Below are 16,463 nucleotides of genomic sequence, written 5' to 3' on the forward strand. Positions count from 1 at the left end.
GAGTGTGATGAATGGGTACCATGGTTATTGCTGGATGTTTTGAAACACACACAAATCCATTAAAATCTAAACCAGTGATGGTGATTTTTATTTTTTTTAACCAAGTGCCATATCTTCTGCAGAAATCAAGAAACAGAACTGTCCATAAAACTTTCCTTTGTTACTTTAGTGCCATGGTGTTTTCTTTCCCTAATTTCCTAAATGTTCTGTCTCCTTCTTGCCTGCCATTCCACATGGGTTATGTGTCTGTCGTATCACCCCCATGCTCCTACCCTAGACCCCCCCTCCTCCCCACCCCTACTCCAGGGAATTTAAGCATGATCCTGTGCAATGAGCAGTAGACACATATGGAATCATATGATAGAGACACATACTAACAGACAATGTTTGTCTCAAAGTGGATCCACTGTTTAATTTGTTCCATCTCAGAACTTTTGTTGGCTTCTGTGATTGACTGCTTAACATGAGACAGAATCGGTCGTGTACAATTTGTTTGTAACAGGGTTCTTCTACAGCAAATAACTCACTCATCACACTTTACAGAAACTGTAATCAAAACCTCAATTTTATTACATTGTACTACCAGTGGGGTTTTATATACAAGCTAGAAATGCATCTTTATGTGTAACCCACTGTATAGTTCGAGACATCAGAACTTTGTGCTCCCTGTACCCCTTTTTGTGTATGACTGGATGGTTGATTGGAAGTACTTGGTTGTGTTACGCTGGGGTCTTAGGAAAATGATATAGCATTTTGGCATGAAATACCCTCCTGTGATGCCCAGAAGACTGGCCAGAGCCAGACCTGCATTTATTGGATTGACATATTCCCCAACATCAATAAGTTGGGCAGTAAAGAAAAAAATGCATATTACAAAGTAAATCAGCATGGTAAATGTAATGCACTTGGCTTCATTGTAATTTTTGGGCACTTCCTTACCCATGTAAGCAAACGTAAAACACATGAGGCTGAGAAATGCATTGTAGCTGTACTGGAGGATATTGTATGTGGAGGTAAACTGGCTGCAAGACACTAAAACCGTATCAGAGGTCAAGTCCTTGGTGGATTCCGTAGGAGGGTTGACGCTTACCCAGACACAAGAGATAAGAACCTGGGTACTGCAAAGTATGATGAAGAAAACATATTGTCCATTTCGTTTCACCCAATAATCGTAGGTGGCTGGTAGTTTGGAAGACATCTTAAATATACAAACGATCTGAAAAGACCGGATTGAAATGTAGGAAAAGCAAATGGTGAGGGCAAGGCTGTAAAACGGTAATCTTAAAATGCACTTCATTGTGTCTGGCTCACCAAGGTAGGCCAAAATGCTGAGATAGGCTGTTGCCAGGGCAGGAAGCATAAGAAAACACCTTTTACCTCCAGCAGCTTTAACCACTGGGCTCTTTAAATGGACAATAAAAGTCACAATCACCACCACCGTAAGCAACATTCCTAGGATCGTTATCGTAAATATTGCGATGGTTAAAGTATCATGCCATGTCAGGAACACTCTTATTTTGGCATAACAGAAGGTACTTCCCTCTGTTGACCATTGGTGTTGGCTGCACTCCATACAAATACCTAAAAGAAAATAAACAATTTTATATATTTATACTGTTTTGCAATACAAAGGTCAAAATAAGAAAGCAGGTTTTCGGTGCCAAAATTAGCACAATGTCTCCTTTTACACAAAGACTTTCTCAAGCATTCACGTGACACCATTTATAATAAATGTACATAGTTCCAGCAGCCTTCTTACAGCGGCCGGTTATTAGTAGAACTGGTTTCTCGAAGTGGTGGCAACACTCATATAGCAGGCAGTTAAAGCTGGGGAAATAAATTATATTGGGCACATTACAAACCATTTTCATTGAGGTATTGCCCAGCAGAACAGTTGACACAGATAAAGCAGCAATTGTAGTTTCCTGTTTGCCTTTTCTCCTGTCCTGATCGACATTCAGGAGAACACACAGACGAAGGTACCTATAGTAAAATGTAGGCAAAATGTACATTACTTAACACATGTGAAATTTAACAATGCAGATGAAGTTACTTTTTCAAAAGAAGATAGATAGATAGATAGACAGACAGACTACTGACGGACCCATGTAAGTCAGACAAACAAACAGACAAAACATAAAGGCAGACCAACAGAGAGAATAGAGGCAGAGAGAAACTATTTTTTTACATTTAGAAAAACTTTGGGGATACATCTGTTAATCTAGAAAGCAAGAGAGCAAAAACACAGTGTAATACAGCAAAAATAAATAGGGACACTTTGCAGATAGGATGAAGACAATTTCGCCTTTAGGTGCCTCCCCTTTGATTCCTGGAGGGCTATCTAGTATTCCTTCCTGCTCTGGATCGTAAACATGTTTCCCAGGTTATTTACCAGGACTCAGGATGGTGTGCACAAGGCTGAATTGACAAGGCTGTCTACTTTTGCAAATCATCTCCGAGCATCAATAAACAGATTATAGAACCATTGGATGCAAGAAACACTTTGGACATCGAAGTAGCGCGTCCATATGTAACAAAGTCATTCCTTTGCCTATTCACAATCTTGAGAATTTACCTGGTTATTTGCTGTTTGCCACTTGATTTTGTCTGGATTGATAACAAGGTTTCCTAGTTCAGGGTAGGACCCACCATTTTCAAAATTAGTTTTTCCCAACCAATTCCAGGTGACGATGTCATATCCAGTAGGAGAGTCACCATACTGGTCAAAATTTATAAGGTTACCTAGCAGAGAAAAATTCACTTGTCCAAAAGCATCTGTGATCTGGATTAAAATATAAAAGGGATGTTAATGGGACCAGGTATATTTTGATGTGAATGTTATGTAATTTGCTCTTATGTTTTAGAGTATATAGTTCTTTTACAGTGTATATGTCATTGTACACAAAACATTACATAAAACAAAGTACAATAAAAAATTATCTCTCCATTGGTCTGGAAGATTGGCTGACAAGTATATAGATTTTTAGATAAAGCTATTCAACATGTTGGTCCCTCTCTGCACCTGCCAATCAATTGTTGGTGTAGACCTCTATAGCATAAAGGACTATGCTGATAGTTGAGTGACAGGGAAGATCATAAGAACCCTTCTAAAGCTGGATCTCCTGCTCTACATAGCTGAAAATCCCCCAACAAGTGCATCTCAAGTTGTCAATCCATTTTTGCCGTCATTAGCTGGTAATGAGGGTGTCTGTGTCATTAAGGAGAATGGCCTTGCTTGGGACCAAATAGATTAGTGGGAGGACAGGCAGCAGGAATGACTAGGGCTGTAACACCCACAAATTCGAGGAGATGGTTGAATTGACACACTGAAGAGGAGCCAAGTAAGCATGTTGTAGTGGATATAGTACAAGGAGTGCTCAGTTACCCCCATTGTAAATAGGTTGTTTTAGAATTTTTGACTTCTTACCAAGGTTTTACCAGGTACCATTTTGCACCTTCTCTCAGCAGCCAGGAGAGATAAAAGTCCCACTTGGGAGTTTCTCCAAAGCTATGCACCAGCTCGTTGACTAGAGTCATTAGTTGATCGCTCCCAGCCAATGAGTTAAGCCCTGCATTGCTAGGCTTTGAAAACGTCTGGCTGCAGCTGGTGGACCACAGGTAATGAGTCAAATCATTCTAAAATGGTTTGACTACTTACATTGGTGAAGGGGACACCAGGGCACTACTGGCACTATAACATTTCCAGCACGCTGTAGTGCTTATGGTGCTTGGAGTGTTTAAATTGAAATTGCTTAAATATATCTTTTAGCTTTCTGATATTATACAGCTGTTGCTTTCAGAGCTGTTATATCATGACAGGTTCACTTTAAGCACCACGCAGTTTTGCAGTTCAATACCTACTTGCCATGGATAAACATCAATTTTGTTGCAGTATGTGTCATTACATCCAAGAACTATATGCAGAGCATGTGCCACAGCATACACTGCTGCGTAGATACTGAAGCTCACTCTGTCTTCTGAGAAGCTGAAGGAAGAGCTCTCTGTAGAATTCAGACAAGTCTGGCAGTCCTGGTTGCAGTCTTTCATATCTGGATTTAATGAATTTCCCTTTGTTTGATTGTACGCATCTGAAAGATATTCCTCAATTCCTGGAATATCAACATATTTGGCGGCAATGCCAAGTACCACCCCTAATCTCTGGATGTTTGGTAAATTGTAAATTACTGTAGACAAAGACCAGGTCTCAGTAGCAATCCAGACCTTCCCTTGGAGATTAGTATCGAGCACCTGTCTAAAGAAATCAAGGACTACGATGTCCACCGATAACACTACAATTACGTTGACATTAACCGCTGTGACGTTATGGACAATCTGCAAAATGCTGTTGTTCCATTCCTTTTCCTTGCCAGGAATTTTGATAGGTATAGTCCCCTGGTAGGCCACACAGATGTCTTCATCTGATGCAAGTTTTATTAAAGACTGTATCCCATGGTGACCATATTCATCGGAACTTCCCAGAACAGCGATCCAGGTCCAATTAAAAAAAGTGAGAATATCTATAATGGCTCCTTGTTGTGTCTTGCTGCTGGCAATGGTCTGGAAACAGGAAGGCAGACTGAGGTCACTTAGTCGTTTGCTTGTTGCAAAAATATTAATCTTTAAAAAAGAAGAAAAGACAAGACTTGGTAACTGAAATGGCCATGCCTGTTTGTGGCTCTTACGTGGAACATAAGTATAACACCTGCTCAACTGATGTCTGATGTCAGACTCGAGTCCACCAAGATCAACCTTTTGCACATAGGTATATGTTTAAAGAGACCCCATCACAGTCCAGTATTTTAATATTACGTTTGCCTATTCAGTATATTTAGCAAATATGTTTTAGTGAAAAATTAAATTAAATTCATAAATCAACACAGCTCTATCTAGGTCTTTCCTGGAACTGAATGCCCCCATTTGTGTTCCCTTTCGAGCTCTAACTCTGACCTTTATACCTATCAATCACCGCTTCTGTTTCTCTTTTTCCAATGGCAATGTGTACCTTGGCTGTACCTGCACAAAACTGCATTCTTATGTTAATTGCTAAGTCTTTAAAGGGTTACTGCTAAGCATCATAACATTTACAGACCACTGTAGAGGTTTTGATGCCAGAAGTACTCTGGCCCTGTTGTTTCCCAGTAATGTAACAAACTGTTTTGCAACGGTTTGCACCCTGATATTGGTCCCCTCCGTGTGCTCCTAGATTTTAAGCTTGTTTGAGCAGGGCCTTATTCACCTCTTGTGTCTGTCAACACTCGGTTCTTTTTTCTGGCAATTACTTATTGTTTAAAATCCCCATTGTATAACTGGAAAGCACTGCACAAAATGTTTGCACTATATAAGGGCTAATAATAATAATAATAATATCTAATTGTCTATCCAATAGAACTAGTCCGGTCCCCAGATTACATTGTTTCTAACTGCCATCAAAGGAACAGGCCACAGGACATGACACACATATTACATAGTTGTGCAACACATGTAATGTATGTAAGAATTAGGATTAACCCTAACTTTCAGCTAGGCTCCTACTTCCAGCAAAAACACTGCTTATTCAAAACTAGCAATGCAGGCAGGAAGAATTGTCATAAGGCTACCAAGGCCATGATCTTAGGGCAGCACGGGGGGCAGATGTGGTCTACACTCCTGAGTTTCTCTCCATGTTCCCCATTGCCTCTCTCAATCCCCTCCACAGTATATGTCTCCAACTATCTTCCACAATATCTCACTTAGTCTTCCCCTGAACAGTGCCTCTTTCCAGGACAAGAAGCACCCCCAGAACCATACAGGGCTGATGTCTTCACTAGACAATATGGGATCATACCCCTCTCTGCAAAGAAGTAATCAGGATGGATGTTTTAAAAAAAACAAAAACAAAAAACACTTTTTTGTGTGTGTTTGTTTTTTGTATCTATTTAATAATAAGTTTAAATAATAAAATGTGTGTAAAGGCTGAAATCACAAGCCTGCCCACACCTATCACAATACACCAGAGCAGGATTAACCATAAGGCAACAATAGACAGGCAGTTAGGGGTCAGGGGTTAGAGAGAGGCCCTGGCACCACAAATTTACTTGGGCTCCATTAACCATCTCTATGTGAAAAATAGAGGAGGGAGCACGCTAGAAACCTGCATATGTCCCATGGGATCTTAATCCTTCTCTGCAACACACATGTATCACACTTAGCCTCCCCATACGCAGGATACATACACAGTCACTCTCAGCTTAGCCCAGACACACCACATTCAGCCAACCACCAGTACACCCATATGTATCACACTCAGCGAAACTTCCCACGCGATCACAACTCTCTTACACAATACACACACACTACAAACATCTCACTGAGCCATACACAGTTGATCTTTGTGATACATTCATACTCTATATATGACTGTGAGTTTTATTGCTGAGAATCTCTGAGATACATCGATACACTATCCACATAATTACACTGTGTCAGTAGCACCTCATCAATAACATATATATGTGAAGGGGGAGCATGTTAAGGAAACTGGCCTTTGGGCACCGGAGAAGGTAAATCTAACCTTGAATGCAGACCAGGGCTTGAATAACCAAAGGCGTTTAGTGCATACTTAGCTCAGTTACAAGGTAGTCTGTGAAAACAAAGCAAGATTGAAAAGATTTTGCTATTTAACAGGGAAGTTTTGCCTTCTGAAGTAACCGTATTACTTGCCTGTGGAATCAGCAGAAGGTTAAAAAGGTCAGCTGTGGTCTCAGCCGAATCACTGTTATCAGGACCAATCACGGATATAACTTTCGGAATGTAGTTAGTGTAATTGGCCTCTGTATCAAAAACATAATCTCTCGACATGAAAGCCAGAGCTGGTTGAATGTTGTTGTAAATGTAGCAAGTGTCCAAAATCTCATACCCCAGCGTTATATTCGGTAGAAGTCTGCTGCTATTGTTTATCTCTTCGACTGCAAATCTCATGACCTGAAGGTTAAGGTAGCCAGCAGGATTGACATGCAAACTGGAGAGACAAAGAAATATGTGGAAATTAATTTGTATTGGCATATTTTACATTTGGTAACTTAACTGGCAGCATAGGGAAAAATGTCCATTTCTAATAAGACACGTTTTCCTCCCTACTCCATCTACCCAATTATATAATTATCAAAGAGAGTTGAGATGTACATGATTTGTTCTTTGATGGAACTCCTGACAACTGCTTTATTCCTCGGATTTAGTAATCTCCCTGGCATGGAATGGAATAGGTAGGCAAGTGGTCTTTGTTGAGGAATATTCTTGGTCCAGCATTCTTTTTGCCCACCTCTATCCCCCCAGGACATCTCACGTGATCTATTCTCCATCTCCCCTCTAACTTGACTATTTTTACTTTTCTCTTGCGGACAGATGACAATGCTCAGATTACCAGCTGGACAGACCACCCACGGCTACAATTGAGGTATATAACCATTTTAGCCCACAGAGGGTCAACTATTGTATAACCAATAATACTTCATTGTGTCACATGACACCTCACTCAAATACTGTCTAATGCTTTCTCCTAGAGTGTTCTGAAGAAAGACTCAACTTTTGATTAACACAATATTTGGTCAAGAATCTATAACATGAACATTTTGATTCCTATAATACTAGCTTCTGTACTTCTTTATTTTGTCTTATTACTTTTCATAAATAGTTACCTACCTCTTTTAATTTGACTCCTTACATTTGCCCCACTAATGGACTTCATTTTGGATTTTCCTACCTTTTAGTGATAGTATAGGTTTGCTGACAATCAACCCAGAAGTCTCATAATGGTCATACAACAATAAGCACATCCGCTATACACTTGAACATTAGCTTCCTTTTTGGGATTTAATTGGTTGGCTCCATGATACATTGCAAGAGATTTGAAGGAGCACAATGACGCATTCCATATGTTCTATCACTACATTATTACCCACTTGTATTTAACATACATGTGGTTAATAGTGTGGTGATATAATCTACACAATATAACTATAACTGATATGATTTAAGTCAGGAATCTGTTGACAGGGTTGTTGCTAAAACCTCCTAAGCATTTAGTCCATGTTATAATGCAATAACTCCTTTCCCAAGGCTGAATCCAAGATCATTTCCCAATGCCATCATTTTACACCCACAGTCCTATATCTCACACTACAATACTGTCATTTTAGTGCTCTTTCTCCCTTCACCCACTATTGTTTCTATCTCTATCTCATATAAAATCCCTTGTGTACCTCTCCTCATTTCTGTAAGCCCCCATTTGTCTCACTCCCTATCTCCCCTAAGCCCTACTACTCATTACTCCAGTTATGTGTCCAGAAGGAATGTTATGAAGACATGTAGTGCTTTTTAATTAGCTACTATCTAGTATAAAATGATAAAAGTACTAGTATACTATCAACATCTGTGTCTTTAGCCCCTAAACCCACCCCATAACGAAGCCTTTGAGTCATTGCACTACATTTTGAGTTCTTGCATTATATTTTCTCACGTTATCAATATTTAGCCAATTTGTATCTCACCTGGAACAGCTCTCTATCACACTTGTATCTTCCAAAGTCAAGACGGCCCCAGAGGCATGTAGACTGAACAATCCTCCAACTGTGTAATCACCTCGAAGAACAAATTCAGATGATGCATTTTGACTTCCAAAACTCATCACAACACTGGCTGAGCTTTGCATTAAAAGAAGGGGAATTATGAAAAGACTTTTCATCTGTGTCATACTTAAACGCTCATCCATTATCAACATTTAAACACAACGACATAGATCCCTATTCCTTTTTTCTTACTTAGCACAATGTTTAATCCTGGCTTATGTGAATGTAAATTTACACAATTTATTGGCTATTCAAATTATCTCGGGTACTAAACATTCGTTTTGCATACACCCAAGCAAAAAGAAAACACTGTGTAAACGAACATTTCAATTCTACTATCGTTTCTATACGAGGCATTACACATCATGTACACTACATTTCCCATGATGCTCATTCACCACCAGAAACTAGGCCATGTTCCACTTGGCAATCAGTTATGACATGTAAATTTATGGTTGGATAGGAGGCCGAAATAAGCTGCAGATCCTGCTATGAGTTTGGTTATAATAACCCAAATATTCAATTGTCTACTCATACCTCCCAACTGTTTCCCTTTAGCTGGACAGCCCCTGGTTTAGATGTGCCCACCCTGTGCAGTGGACACTAGGACTAAGTAGAGGGCTCTTCAGCATCACTCTCTGGATGGTCCTGTATGTTGGGGGCTGACCAGGAGGCCAGCTTGGCATTTTTGACTCCAGGCTGACATGCCCGTTCAGGTAACTGCCCTATTACTTTGCAAGTACGCTATGGATGCCCAGAGCAATGTAAGTTTCATCACTGGCATTGCCCCCTGGGAGGTCCGCCCACTGGTCCAGATTCCATAACTCCCAATACTGGGATATATTTCCCGGCAGTGTCAGTCACCGTGTGAGGGAATAAAAGGAGCTGATTGAAGGATCCCACTTGGATATTTCTTTTTTTTAAATAATCACTTATTACATTTTGTAGAGGAAGCAGGAATGATTAGTAATTATTAATTCAGTGAATATTTTAATAATACGTATTATATACCTATTATCTAATATATGTATCCAGAGCTGGGTAAGAGAGGGATCAAGTCCCGATCTTTGCAATGAGCGTAAAAGCTAGCCACCAGTACCGCAGGCTCAGCACACAGCAGAAGGGATGAATTGTGTTGAAGCTGCTCAAACAATTCTCAGCCCAGGGAGAGATGACAGGTGGCATCAGTGAACACACTGAAGGCCTTCTAGTGATCTTGAGACAGATGAAGGAGGATTTCAAACCAAGATCACTTAGTATGGTGATGCAGGCAGTGGTAAGGGGAGGTCACAGAGCACAATATTAATATATAATGTAAAAAATATATATTTCTTTAAAGAAAAAGCGTAAAAAATAAACAAGTACCACAAACTATTTTTTTTTTGTTTTTTAAAGTCATGACAGTTTTTCGTTAACAGGTTTAGCAATGTGCTTCCCTTGCTGACGTACTGTTCCCAATATGCCAATCAATTCCTGGGTAATTCATATCTCCCATGATTAGAAATTGACTGATGTGTCAACCTTTTTCAATTTGCAGTAAAAATAAATCCACCTCACCAATAAAGCTGATGGGAGGTTGTAGAGTACTTCTGCAATTGATGCATTGCTCATCTCATCACTAACTCAAATGTAAAAAGCATAAGGCTTCCTTGTCATCATAAAGCACTTCCTTAATACTAGACTTTAAAGGGTTACTATAATCCCTTTTCCGTATATGGTTATTTTACTTTATTACCCTTGTTCATCCCATTCCTTAAGAAAAAAAAATACAAAATACAAAAAATGTTTTACATTGTATCCATTGCTGGGCGAACATCTCCTAACTTGTTTCCAAGCTCTGTCTGTCAGCACCTGCGCCACTCCGAGTTTCAATCAAATGCCTATTATAGAGAAGCATGGGATTTGACCCTTCTTTCAGGCTCAAATCACATGCTCTGGGACAGGAAGGGTGTAGGGGAGTGCACAAAGGCAAGGTTTTAAATCTGAAAAAAATTGCCTAATGTAGACTACGCAGGGAGGAGGGGAAGGCGGGGAAGGCTGGGAAGAAGCACACGAAGGGACAATAAATTAGTGCGTGCTAAGAAAATATCATGTTTTTGCGCAGAATTTACATTAGTCAGCCGAGTTTTGGGCTGCCTAAGTCATGTGTGCTGGGGTTGTAACTAGCCCCGGCACAAAAGTCCACAATACTCAGTATGTGCAGAATTTAAAGGGACACTATAGTCACCAGAACAACTACACCTTATTGCATTTGTTCTGGTGAGTATAGTCAGTCCATTCAGGCCTTTTGTTGTAAACACTGTCTGTTATGGATGTTATGTTTGGTTTACATGCAACCAACGCTATGGTTCATTTTCTATTGCGTGTGTTTCCTGTTGGGGGCAGGGGCGCTTCTGACCACTGACAAAACCGCAAATCCTCAATGTCTATAATGATGTGTTTATTGGCCCAGTAGTATCTGTTCTACGAGTGGTTTATTTTGAACTGGATACTACCATTCCACCAGTACAATGTGCCCCATGCAATGTGCGAGTAGCCATGAAGCCACAAGTAAAAGCGCAACTGGATAAGTATAAAGCTGATGGACAACTTACATCAGTATCAGAGCCAACTGATTGGAGAGGCAACATGTTAGTAAATAGGAAGCCTGAAAAGGTTAGAATTTGCACTTATCTGAAATTTCTTAGCATGACCATGAGAAGATCACACTACATAATGCCAACACTTGAGGATATTTTGCACAAACTGCCCAAAGCACAGGTTTTTAGACTTGTTAATGCAAGAGATGCCTTTCTAAAGTGCGAACAGGATGAAAAGAGTAGCTACATGACCACCTTCTGTACTCCCTGTGGCCGGAAGAGTTGGCTCAAGCTGCCATTTGCAGTCTCTGTAGCCCCAGAATTATATCAGTGAAAGAAGCATGAACTGTTAAGTGAATCAAAAGCAGATGACATTCTTATAATTGGCTGTGGTGATACAGATGAGGAAGCTGAGCATGACCACGTTGAGAAGCTAGTAGCATTATTGGATCGCTGCAGGCAGGTAATGCTAAGACTCAGCGTAAAGAAATTTCAATTCAAGGTACAAGAAGTCCGCTTCCATGGACATATCCTGTCTCAACAAGACTTGAAAGCTGACCCAGATAAGATTAGAGCCATTGTGGACATGCCACAGCCTGGTGACACTAAAGCAAAGTTTTATTGGCTTTGTCACATACCTAGCAAAATTCAGCCTCTGATGAGCAGATTTGCGAAACGCGCATCAGGGTGCTTCGGGGTGCTTTAGGGCTATCCAAAGGATATTTATTAGGTATCAGAATCTAAGTATTAAGAAACTGTGAGGAGAGATGTCTTTTCGTTAGCATAGAACCTTAAACAAAGCGTTATCAGGCAGATTAAGTTCTATCTGGATAAGGGGCACTTTGCTGTAAAAGTTACGACTTAGTAGGCAAGTGTTCAAGGCAGATATGACTCATCTGCTATGGATTTACCTGAACTGAATATTGGGGAACAATCCGTATGAAACTGCTTCCTGGAGATCGAACAGGTCGCTGGAGCATGGGAACCTGTCTGCAAAAGGTTGCACCACTCTCTTATCTTGTGGATATTGAAGGAACTCTCAACCAACGCAATTGTGTGGTTCTGCAAGTGGCCGAGAAGCCAGATTCACAATATCCAGTTGACAAGCCAGACACCTGGTATTACAAGGACACACTCACATGTCGGCAGTAAAGAGTGTACAGAAGTGATACCAAGGACTAGTACTAATGACAGCCCTAAGCAAGAAGGACCTGACAGCAGTCAAGTTCAAAGCATGTTAGTAAGTTGCGGGTAGAGTTCAGTAACCTCAGAGAGGGCTAAAAGACTATTTGAACCACCTGGACCAGTCTTCATTCATAGTGGCAGACATTCACAACCACCTGAGAGACTTAACCTTTAGAATGCTATTACAAGGACACGGATTTGGGTTAACTGACAGACATACACCCACTCACTGACAGACACACAGACACTCACTGACAGACAGACACAGACACTCACTCACTGACAGTCAAACACTCACCTCAATGGGGTCCAGTGTGAGTCAGCTACTCATGCCTCTCGCCCGCTGTTTAGTATGTCTGGGACGGAATTATGTCACATTCCGGTTCCCGGCATCACAGAGGGCGAGCGAGGGAGGAGTGAGAGACTGCAAGAACAGCCTCCCTTGCCGCCTGCATTCTCCTGGCTCTTCCGGTCACCAGCATTTGATGACAGAGTAGGCACCAGTCATCAAGGTAAGAAGGTGCCTGCTCTGCCATACTGAAGGACAACTTAGGGGGCACCCTGAGGGGGCCAGATGGCCACCTCCTGGGCCCCCTGTGACATGTCTCCTCTGAGCGCCCCCACCTGCGGTCGCCTGGAGGAGCGGCCTGGTGTTGAGGGAGGATGGCTCAAAGGCCGCTCGCCCAGCACTGCGGCCCAAGACAGGGAGCCCATCAGGAAATATCCCAGTGGGCACCCCCAGCAGGCTGGTGCCCTAGGTGAAAGCCTAGTTTTCTTAAAGGTGACGCCGACCCTGCCTATGGGGAAGCATTGTGATTGGCTCTGATGATGTCAGCAGATAGTCGGCAGGTCAGAGGCAGACAGGGGTAGAGCCAGCAGCAGCAGACTGGAATAAAATTAAGATTTTACTATATTTAGGAGGTGCAGAGGGGGCTAGATGGTGGTTTTAACACTATAGTGTCCGGAATACAGTTTTTTTTTTGTCCCTGACCCTATAGTGTTCCTATAACCCCTTAAGGACCAAACTTCTGGAATAAAAGGGAATCATGACATGTCATGTGTCCTTAAGGGGTTAAAGTAGAAACATTGCAAATACAGGTTCCTAAAAGTTCAAAAAGCTGAAGTGTTCATTTTGGTTTGAGTAACCCTTTAACATAACATACAAACATATCCCCTCTTCCATTTCCCCCGCCTCCCCTCACCCCCTGATTTTTCTGCTTACATTGCACATCTTTAATAAAATGTATAAATACTTAAATTGACTGTCCAGTTGTGAGTAACATCCCACCTAATCATAGTGAAGCCTTGTAAAATCCACTTACCCCATTCTTCACGCCCATGGCTTTGGCATGTCCTGGTGGCTCCTTTACCATCTTCTACATCCACCTTATGCATGTATCATGCTGCCCTCTGCTGGCCAGGTTGTTATTTATTTTTAGTATTAACACCTACCGTATATACTCGAGTATAAGACGAGTTTTTCAGCACATTTTTTGTGCTGAAAAACACTAACTCGTCTTATACTCGAGTCAGTTGTCTGTATTATGGCAATTTTCATTGCCATAATACAGACATGGACCGGGGGCTGTCAGGAAGCTGTTACTTACCTTCACCGCAGCTCCTGTCAGCTCCCTTCTCTCTTCTCCGGTGCGTGCAGCTCCCAGGTCAGCTCCCTCTGCAACTCTCGCGAGAGCCGCGGGGTCAGAGCGTTGCCACGGGTTACCGTGGCAACGCTCCGCGCGGCCGCGAGAGTTGCAGAGGGAGCTGACCTGGGAGCTGCACGCACCGGAGAAGAGAGAAGGGAGCTGACAGGAGCTGCGGTGAAGGTAAGTAACAGCTTCCTGACAGCCCCCTCCTACAGCCCATCCACTGGACCACCAGGGAGTGAGAGCCCCCCTCCCTGGCCAGCTAACAAGCAGGGAGGGGGGACGAAAAAATACAAATATTAATAATAAAACAAAAAATAATTAAAATAATAACATAAAAATAATAATACAAATAATAATAAAATAAAAAAAAATAGTTACCTAAAAAAAAATAACATTTAAAAAAAATATTAAAATAATAATTAAATAATAATTAATAAAATGCCCACCCCCCACCAATGCTCTGCACTCATACACACACACACTGCACATACACACACTGCACTGCATTCATTATAAACACACTGCATTCATACACACTGCACTCACACACACTGCACTCATATACACACACTGCACTGCATTCATTATACACACACTGCATACACACTGCACTCATACACACACACTGCACTCATACACACACTGCACTGCATTCATTATATACACACTGCATTCATACACACACACACTGCACTCATATACACACTGCACTCATATACACACACTGCACTGCATTCATTATACACACACTGCATACACACTGCACTCATACATACACACTGCACTCATATACACACTGCACTGCATTCATTATACACACACTGCACTCATACACACACTGCACTCATACACACACACACTGCATTCATACACACACACACTGCATTCATACACACACACACTGCATTCATACACACTGCACTCATACACACACACACTGCACTCATGCACACACACTGCACTCATGCACACACACTGCACTCATGCACACACACTGCACTCATGCATACACACTGCACTGCATTCATTATACACACACTGCACTCATACACACACACACTGCACTCCATTCATTATATACACACTGCACTCATACACACTGCATACACACACACTGCATACACACACACTGCATACACACACACAGCACTCACACACACACACTGCATTAATTATATACACACACTGTAAATAAATATTCAGTTAATATAATTTTTTTAGGATCTAATTTTATTTAGAAATTTACCAGTAGCTGCTGCATTTCCCACCCTAGTCTTATACTCGAGTCAATAAGTTTTCCCAGTTTTTTGGGGTAAAATTAGGGGCCTCGGCTTATATTCGGGTCGGCTTATACTCGAGTATATACGGTAATTGATATATTATTTCAGCCTAAAAAAATGCCTAGTACAACTGGTGTCACTTTTTGGGTTTCAAAATAACTTTAGCTAATTTCTTGCTATTGTGTATCTGATACCATGTTGCATGTATCTTACAATTCTGATTTCTCCAACATCTTTACTCATTTTGTGATATTCTCATATCTTGAACATCTGCATTTAATTACCTTTCTTGCCTTTTGTGTTGTCTGTTTCCTTGGAGTTAGTTCTGTTAACATGTACAACATAACATTCTGAATTTGCCTACTATAATTTTCCTTTTTGTATTTTTCTTAGTTAGGTTTGTCCTATATTTTCATTTTGGGCTGTACAATCATTCCAATCACTCTACTACCTAGCTCCCTCAATTCGTCTGTGAAACATCTTTAATGTATGTTTTTTTTTATCTCTTTGTGGCATTTTTGGATAGGGGTCAAAGAAAAATACCACTTTCGGTTTCATTAGAGATTTGGCCTTTTACCTCAAAGAAGCAAGGTGAGTTGCTAGTATAGGACTCACCTAAGAGGTTTGCCTTGACTTGGCAGATGAGTTTGCACTTTTATGGCCATTGGAGTGATACTAAAAACATCCAGTTATTTAAATCCAAATCATCTGTATCAACCTTACTAATTTATCTACACAACACATCTTGTCTGGATTTCAAACACCCTCATTTAAAATCTCCTCTCCATTGTCATTTAAAATCAGCACCCATTGTCAAAATCATCTAAAGCACTTGGTGATTCTGTGCCCTTTAATTTCTTCTTTTTTTTTACTTTTCCTAAATAAATTAATCAAAAAAATGTCACATACTAGTTAAATTCTTACAGCTCAGGCCATCAATAAATTGCTGATCTCAATGCATTTTCATTGAGTTAACCAAGATGGAGTCAGCATTTTGTCTAAAAGACCTGCTACAAATCACTGTGACTGCTCTTACGCCCTGTCCTTGTAGTTCTAGTGAAGGTGGATACCCTGTCTAGTTGAATTTCCAGTATTATTGCAAGCCTGTCAAAGTGTACTTCTGGCCAAAAGAATATTAATGTACTACTTTGGCTTGGATCAAAGCCC

General features: G+C 40.9%; 1 protein-coding gene across 1 annotated transcript; it reads right to left on the reverse strand.

Moving 5' to 3' along the window:
• Nucleotides 1-313: 313 nt before the first annotated feature.
• On the reverse strand, nucleotides 314-8,746 carry TAS1R2 (taste 1 receptor member 2). Its single transcript, XM_063435616.1, has 6 exons — nucleotides 8,526-8,746; nucleotides 6,700-6,997; nucleotides 3,862-4,617; nucleotides 2,576-2,782; nucleotides 1,863-1,983; nucleotides 314-1,581 (listed from the first exon to the last, which is right to left on the reverse strand). Exons 1-6 carry the CDS (start codon nucleotides 8,744-8,746, stop codon nucleotides 650-652), a joined length of 2,535 nt encoding a protein of 844 aa, XP_063291686.1. The 3' UTR covers nucleotides 314-649.
• Between the last annotated feature and the right edge of the window lie 7,717 nt (nucleotides 8,747-16,463).

Source organism: Pelobates fuscus, chromosome 11 (genome assembly GCF_036172605.1).
Source record: "Pelobates fuscus isolate aPelFus1 chromosome 11, aPelFus1.pri, whole genome shotgun sequence".
Lineage (NCBI taxonomy): Eukaryota > Metazoa > Chordata > Amphibia > Anura > Pelobatidae > Pelobates > Pelobates fuscus.

Coding starts and splice junctions, on each gene's coding strand:
- TAS1R2 (XM_063435616.1), bottom strand. CDS start 8,746: ATGGATGAGCGTTTAAGTATGACACAGATGAAAAGTCTTTTCATAATT. Junction 2,783..3,861: donor TTGATGTTTATCCATGGCAA/GTAGGTATTGAA, acceptor ATTTTAATCCAG/ATCACAGATGCTTTTGGACA. Junction 1,984..2,575: donor GGCAAACAGCAAATAACCAG/GTAAATTCTCAA, acceptor ATTTTACTATAG/GTACCTTCGTCTGTGTGTTC.